Genomic DNA, 7,960 nt, shown 5'->3' with positions numbered 1-7,960 from the left:
TCCTCAGGAAGAAAACATTGTGAGGACTGGAATGTATATTCCTTTATCATTTTCAAGAGTGAAGAGTGGATTTGTTGAAGGTCAACACTGTTCCTCAGATATTGTTGCTCTCAACTTTTAATTTGCTTTTAAAAACATTTCTCTGTAAACATGATTTTGTTTGATTTGACTGATTTTACATTATTATTATTATTTATTGTCTTCTTGTACTGTTCTTACAGTTCTAATTGTCGTTTTATTACCAGTGTACCATCTTATTGGATTTGACGTATTTTTCTCGGGAATGTGAAGCAAATTATTAATTGCGCTGAATTTTTTTTTCTATAGTATATTATTGCTTATAATATTATTATTATTATTATTGTTATTAGGCAGATTTTAAAGACAGATGTGGAGGTGTGAGGGGCAGATGTGGTTGAAGCAGTGGGAGGGCAATCACACTCTGTATTTTCAGCGTTAGTCTCTAAGTAAAACTCAGCAGGAGTCGTGTGGAGAGGACACTGCGTTACGGGGAACACCTTGAGGTTCAGTTCTTTATAGAGTTCTGCCAAGGTCTTGGTCTGAAGATATTTATGGTCACCTTCATCTGGAACATTGTCACCCCAGTGCGCGCTCGCCAGCCACCGGGTCGTCTTGGTGCTGTAGCAGCAGAACGCCGACCAGAGCACGGAGGGGATGTTAACCCTGTCGTTGAGGAGGTTTCCGGCACTGGGAGTCGCTCCAGTCACCACGAAGCCCTCAGGATTGTTATTTTCGTCGATGCAGTATTTCTCCAGGACACATTTGACGCAGCTCTCCATTCTGCTCCAGCTCTTCTTGTTAAAAGTCTCTGCTTGAGGAACAATGTTGGTCAGGGTGAAGGTAGAGGTTTTATCAGATGTGTCGTACGCGTGAGAACTCGGAAATATGTGGCCCTTATCGAGGCCTCGGCTTTTGTCGTTGTAGTCGCTCTTCCCGGCCTGGTGATTGTAGACTCTGGTGTTGTCGACGTCCCTCATGTTCCTGTTGGCTGTTTCATCCTCAAGCTGCAAAGGTTAGAAGGCTAAGTGTTAGTGGAGAGGGAATCAGTATAATAAAATAAATGTAATAATAATAATAATAATAAACTTTATTTGTATAGCACCTTTCATACAAGAAATGCAGCTCAAAGTGCTTTACAACAGAGAAATTACATGCACCAAGTGCTTCACATAAAACTTGGTAATGATAGTGAGAATAAGATAAGAGGAGAATAGAATACATAAAATGCATCTTCACATGAAAATAGACATAGAATGAGCATAACATAAGATGGAAAATAAAACCCACTGAATAATAATAGTGAAAATATGAGGAATGCATAACATAAGATGGAAAATAAAATCCACTGTAAAATAATAATTAAAAAATAGAGTACATAGGATGCATAAAAAAAAGTAAAATACACATTTTAAAAGAAGTGCAGCAGTGCATAAGTGCGAAGCAAAGTGAAAAAAGTGAAGAAAAAAAAAATGTAGAACAAATTATTTGTTTCTATAAAGTTTACTGATTCAAAAGTAACTCAAAGTAATCTGATTACACTACTAAATTGGTGAATTCCAGTGGATTATGTTACAGTAATTATTATAATTAAAACCAGGCAATTAGCAATCTCCAATGGATTACATTTTCAGATTAACCTGTCCAACCAGCACAATTTATCGGGAGGGAAAGTCTACTTGCAATTAAAGAAATAAAATGGCAGTTGATGGCATAATCAATTTATTTATGTATTGATTAAGCACTCCAGACCTGAGTATATAGTTTTTGCCAAGGTTTTAATCTTGTGTTGTGTCTTTAGGTATTTATTTTATTATTTTAACAAGCATTTTTAACCAGCATTTTTTTTATTTTCTTTTTAATATTTTCCAAATTTTTATGTCCATTTTATATATTTTACTATTTCATACATTTCTGTAAAGTTCCTACTCTCAAATTGCTGTAACGCATATTATTACTATTATTATTATTAGTAGTAGTATTACTATGGATGTTGAATTATTAGTGGTATGTATGGGTACAATAACAAAAAATACAATATAATGGTTAGTTAATGATAATCTTGTCAGAGAAAGAAAAAAGTACCTGTGGCTCTATCTTCCAATGGGTATCGGGTCTGCGTGAAACCTTTTTCCCATGCACTCTAATTCCTGAATGCTAGTCAGATCAATATTCTCTTGATTATGGGATTGAAGAAATAATCATCTAATATCAAAAGTATCACCCTACTCTAAGAGTAGGTTTAGTGAAAACCTGCAACACAGAGAAACTATTTTAACAAGCATTTTTAACCAGCATTTTTTTTTATTTTCTTTTTAATATTTTCCAAATTTTTATGTCCATTTTATATATTTTACTATTTCATACATTTCTGTAAAGTTCCTACTCTTAAATTGCTGTAACGCATATTATTACTATTATTATTAGTAGTAGTAGTATTACTATGGATGTTGAATTATTAGTGGTATGTATGGGTACAATAACAAAAAATACAATATAATGGTTAGTTAATGAAAATCTTGTCAGAGAAAGAAAAAAGTACCTGTGGCTCTATCTTCCAAAGGGTATCGGGTCTGCGTCCTATGCTCCCGGTGAACTTGTAGGCGGAAAACACCGGAATCTTGTTGTCGGTGTCGTAGAGCGTCACAAACCGTCTTGTGTTGTTAAAAGTCTGGCAAATGGGTTTGTAGCGCCTCTGGTCCCGGATGTTCCCGCCCTCCAAAACGCCCGGGATACGGGGCGGAGTCTCCTTCAGGAGAAACTCTGCGCACTCCGACATCGACCTCACCACTTCAGTTACCATGGGAACGACGGACAAGAGGAGGAGAGCGGCGAGGGACAGGAGAGTCTTCACCGACACCATCGTTAACAGGCTGCGTGTCTTCAGGTCAGAGGGAAACTAAGAGAAAGAGTTAAGGGTAAATTATACTTCTACATCAAATCGACGCCACAAGAACTGTGATTGGCCGCATCGTATTTCCTCCTCCCTGTATCGGGTTGATGTCGGCCAATAGTGAAAACAACGGAGCGGATCAAAGAGAGTTTAATGTTTAATACTTGTCTCTGAGCTGCACAGTGATCCTGTTTCCAAATCCCGTTTCTGACACAGGGGAAATTCTTCTATTTGTAAGAGAGTTGCTAAGTCTCAGAAGAATAATTTCAACGTAGATGTGATGAATCAATTCTTTGGGAGAAGTACACACCACAGTTCTCTCTCGAGGTCAGAAAACAAGAGTTTTTATACAGTGCAACAAACAAATCTAAGGTCGTGTGTTGCAAGATAACCTTTCTCATGCAGCACAGGATCTGTATTACAATGCCTCTTCCTCTTTCCATTTGGGAGTGAGCACGCTATTTTCAGCTGAGGAAAAAACACTTGATTGCACTCCCACAGCTTTTCCTCTCAATAATTTCCCATTGCTCCATCACACAGATACATTTCATAGCATATAACAAGTTTACCAAGCACACGTCCCTGAACTATTCGTCCTTCATCATGACAATAGGTCATACGGCACATTTACTTCTAAATATTACAATCATAATGAAATGCAATATTTTTCCCACACAGGTGAGTTTGGAGTAAATTTCACTTTTGGGGCTACTGGAGCCACAAAGGACAAACCGTGTGTAAAGGCTAATGACTAAAATAAACGTTCCTACAGAGAATGGCAGCAATTGATGCACAAGTATAATTTTCCCTTTACGGTCAACTTATGGTGGGATCACACCACACAGTTTACATTCTTGAAATCTGTATTTGGTTTGTTTACGTTCACACTGCCTGATTAGAAATGAAGCAGGGCTTGTAAACAAAAGTCACATGACTCACAAGTAGCTTGTTTATTGGACAGAGGTTTGGTGACCTGTCATCCTGCCAGGTTGGAGATTTTGGGGAAATCAAAACAAATCTGATTCCAGTCCCTGTAACTTTAGCTGAGCATGATGGACTTGTCTTGACTTGCCCTCTTCTTCTGTGGTGTTCATACCAGTTAAGAACACATGAAGAAATATCGTAAAGTTATGTGTGGGTTGTTTGAGAAATGAGAGAGAGTTGAAGTAGGTTATGGATTAAAACGCATCTGTAATGAGTACGATTTTTCAGGAATAAACAAAAGAATGATTATTTTCTCATTGACGCCCATGTATTCTTGGAGTTACACAAAGGGGGTTTAACGGGCCCAAGGGTCATGAAACACATCAAATCTGGTCAACTTTAAGTTCAAAAAAATCTAAATTGCGGCTGTGCTGGTTTTCAGTTACTGCAGATGTAATAATAATACTAATAATACATTTTATTAAAACTAAATCAAAAGTGCTACAGAGTAAATCATTTTTCTCATTGACGCTCATGTACTCTTGGAATTATACAAAGGGGGTTTCAAACAATAAATCAAACCATGTAAACTTTCAGTTTAAGTAAGAAAAACATCAAATGCAGCTGTTACTGTTATTCAGTTACTGCAGATGTAATACTACTACTACTAATAATAATAATACATTTAAATTGTAATGCACTTTTTATTAAAACTAAATCAAAAGTGCTACAGAGTAAATAATAAGTACATAAAAACAGAAAAAACAACAAAGATCCATTAAAAGCAACAGAAAGGAAAAGATGTGCATTCTTTGAAATTTCAATGACAAAAGTGAATAAAATGAAACATAAATTGGAAATATAATACCAAGAAAAGCTTACGGCCTTACGTACGTTCTTGGTTCTGCCCGTCCTGAAAATCTGCCAGTAGAGATTTGGAGACGGTCGAAGCGTCTTCCTTTTCACACAGCAGTAGAAACCAGAAACAGTCTGACTGTCTTCCTCAATATAAGCAGAGCTAGTGAAGGAGTTCTGAATCTCATTTTCGTCAGCAGAGGAGGGGTGTGTTTTTTATTATGATTAACCAGAGGTGTGACCAAGTCAACTTCACTCGAGTCCCGAGTCAGTCTGAAGTCTTGAGGCCAAGTCTCAAGTCAAGTCCCAAGTCTAAATGTAGATCACCAAGTCAAGTCCATGTCATTAAAGTCAAGTCTCAAGTCTAAATGTAGAACAGCAAGTCAAGTCAGAACAAATCAAGAGTCCAGTATCAATTTAATATCTTAAAGAAAACTAAATATCTAGGACTTTTCAATGCAATATGGTTTTAATAGGATAAAAACTTGGTAAGAGCATCATGAGTTTGATTTCTATAATCAGTTTCAACTTCAATAAATTCAATCATTCCATACAAATTCAGAAAACAGAATTTAAATTCAGTCGTCTGCTGGAACAAATCTCATCACTTTCAATCTGAGTCATTTACACAAACACAAGATCTCAAGTCAAGACTTTAGAAACCTTTTCAAGTCAAAGTCAAGTCCCAAGTCACCAGAACCCAAGTCAAGTCCAGTCTCAAGTCTTCTCTTCATGCAGCAAGTCAAGTCTTAAGCAATTACAGAAAGATGTTCCAAAGTTTAATCTGTTTACATGAACCATATCAACCAATCAGAGCTAGAGATGGGGTCAATCACCCAATCAGAGCAGTGGCTCATTTTGCTTGTGTACCGAGCCCCAAAAACAACCTGCAAATGTCTGGGTGAAGTTGAGAAGCACTGCAATATAAATGATTGAATGTAATTCTAATAATATTTTACTGAAACTACAGATGTGTTTCATAGACAGCAGGTGACATAAAATTCTTGAGGAGGTGAAACATACCGCCTCTTTAAATGTGGAGGGGAGCACAGTTCAGCAGTCCACATCCACTCCCTGTAACACCAGAGCTGCCTGCCATATCTCGCTAGAAGTTCCCCGTGTTAATATTTCTTTTGGCCAGTCCTCCTTCCAGTTTGCTGCTCCCAGTCATTTTATTTTGTTGTTTGTTTGGTGTGTGTTTTGATTATTTCCCCGTTCCCATACTGTGTTGGGTTTCTATGCCTCTGCGATGTATGTAACATTTGTGTCTGATAGTCTTATCTGGATTGTTCTTTCTTTAGTTTCTTTTGCGTGTCTTTTTTTTTTTTTTGACCCCTTTTCTGACCCCTTTTCCCCTTACCCTTCGAGAGGTCCTTTTGTCCTCTTGCTAGGCCGTCATTGTAAATAAGAATTTGTTCTTAATTGACCTGCCTGGTTAAATAAAGGTTAAATAAAAACAAAATTAAAAAAACAGTCTCACATCAAGTCATTCTGCTGATTCCTAATTCCCCTGTAAAACACAGAGAGGTGTTCATTTGTTATAACAAAGTATCTTCAGAACAATGTTTTTTTGCATTCAGGCTGCATTTTTAACCGTGTATAACTATATCGCAATTTTAGTTTCCACAATTACGAATCTATCAATGTTGGCATCATCAAAACTGAAGCATTTCATTTCACTCAGACTGCCCACTGCAGTTTGAAATAGTCAAGATGCTGATATGAGATGCAAAAAGAGACGTAAAATAATTCTGTTAAAATCAAGACTATTAATATATTCGTTATCACAATATCCAGAAAAACTGAAGATTAACCCCAAGCAAATGCTGCTGCATTAAATCACAAATTATCACACTGTCCTTTTGACCAGACTGGAGAAACGAAACAGAGACTGACTTGGCAGAGAGATGCTCGGAGGTCAGATTCAGCTTTAGAGGAAGTTCAGAGAATTATTGTTTCTAAGAATTATTGTTTAGACAAGTGAAACCATATTCGTGGTACCAATGTTTTTGTTTTATGAGAACAGGCGTTTTTTTTTTTAGCTATTTAAAAGTTTTTTCTGGGTGCGTAAGAGAAGTTTTGGTCCTAAATGAGCATGTTGTGCACTGTTTAAAAATCAACACCTGCTCTTATGAACCTACACAGACATTTGTTTCCACTCATAAGACTTTTGGCATTTGTCGTATCTCCCAAATGTAATCTTTTCAGAAACGAAGAAACCCAGCTTTGTTTTCGACGTGCCAACCATGCATTTTTCCATATATCCAATAGAGTTTGAAATGTTTTTATAAGCAGAATGTGTCTAAACTCATAAAGGAGCAGGTTATCTTTCAATTCAAAACATGAAAATTGCTGAAATTGGAGTTACAAGGTTTTCAGACGACGGTCAGTAGGACTGAGTAGTGGTAGACTCTCCTTAAAAATCTTCCAACCACCTCAGGCAGTACAATTTAATGATGGCATCATTAAATTGGTTATGAGGTGATAACTCATAAAACTGTAAAAAAAAAAAAAAAAAAAAAAAAAAAGGAAAATCTTAAATGTCTTCTTTTGTTTTGCAGAATAACAGCCTAAAGTAAATATTGGTGTAATTTCTTGATATCATGAGTAATTCTATAATTGTGGGACATTTCTGTGGGATATATCTCACTAAAACTTTTTTAAAATGCTTTTTTATTTTTGTACATGATCAACACTGTTCCTCCGATATTGAATTAAATAACAGTTGATCCCATTTTAATCGATTACACTACCAGTTCAAAGTTGGGACCTGATTGAATGTATAATGTTTTTCCAAGGCGCAGCCGAGGGCATCACAACGCAAATTCAGGTCAGTCAGACAGTCAGTCAGTCAGTCAGTCAGTCAGGCAGTCAGACAGGCAGTCAGTCAGACAGGCAGTCAGTCAGCTTATTGCAGATTTAAACACAATTTTTACAGACCAGCTTTTGTGTAATTTGTGTTTATTCATTTGTACAAATACATTTGATTGGAGAGTTATCAACAGTTTTAGTTTGAATTTGTCCTCTATGTGAAGCTATCTAAAGGACTCTTTTCTTCCCTAAAGTGTAAAATACAGCCCATCATGATGATAAATCAATGATACAAATCAAATGATAACAAATTCAAAAATAGCTTGTTGCTAAGCCTGCACAAAAGCACAGTTTTGGGACAGGAGAGTTTTTTCCTATCTAATTTTCTGTTGTAACTGATGAACATGATTTGTAGGGTTTTATTCTGATACATGCTTAGATATGCTTAATCATATGCTA

General features: G+C 36.5%; 1 protein-coding gene across 1 annotated transcript; it reads right to left on the bottom strand.

Moving 5' to 3' along the window:
- Positions 1 to 247: 247 nt before the first annotated feature.
- Positions 248 to 4,793, bottom strand: LOC139923111 (endonuclease domain-containing 1 protein-like). Its single transcript, XM_071913830.2, has 3 exons — positions 4,730 to 4,793; positions 2,561 to 2,917; positions 248 to 1,025 (listed from the first exon to the last, which is right to left on the bottom strand). The coding sequence occupies exons 2-3, from the start codon at positions 2,879 to 2,881 to the stop codon at positions 339 to 341; spliced, it is 1,008 nt and encodes a 335-aa protein (XP_071769931.2). The 5' UTR covers positions 2,882 to 2,917; positions 4,730 to 4,793; the 3' UTR covers positions 248 to 338.
- Between the last annotated feature and the right edge of the window lie 3,167 nt (positions 4,794 to 7,960).

Source organism: Centroberyx gerrardi, chromosome 23 (assembly GCF_048128805.1).
Source record: "Centroberyx gerrardi isolate f3 chromosome 23, fCenGer3.hap1.cur.20231027, whole genome shotgun sequence".
Lineage (NCBI taxonomy): Eukaryota > Metazoa > Chordata > Actinopteri > Beryciformes > Berycidae > Centroberyx > Centroberyx gerrardi.
Note: the sequence above shows the minus strand (reverse complement) of the source record. Positions and strands in the feature narration are given on the sequence as shown.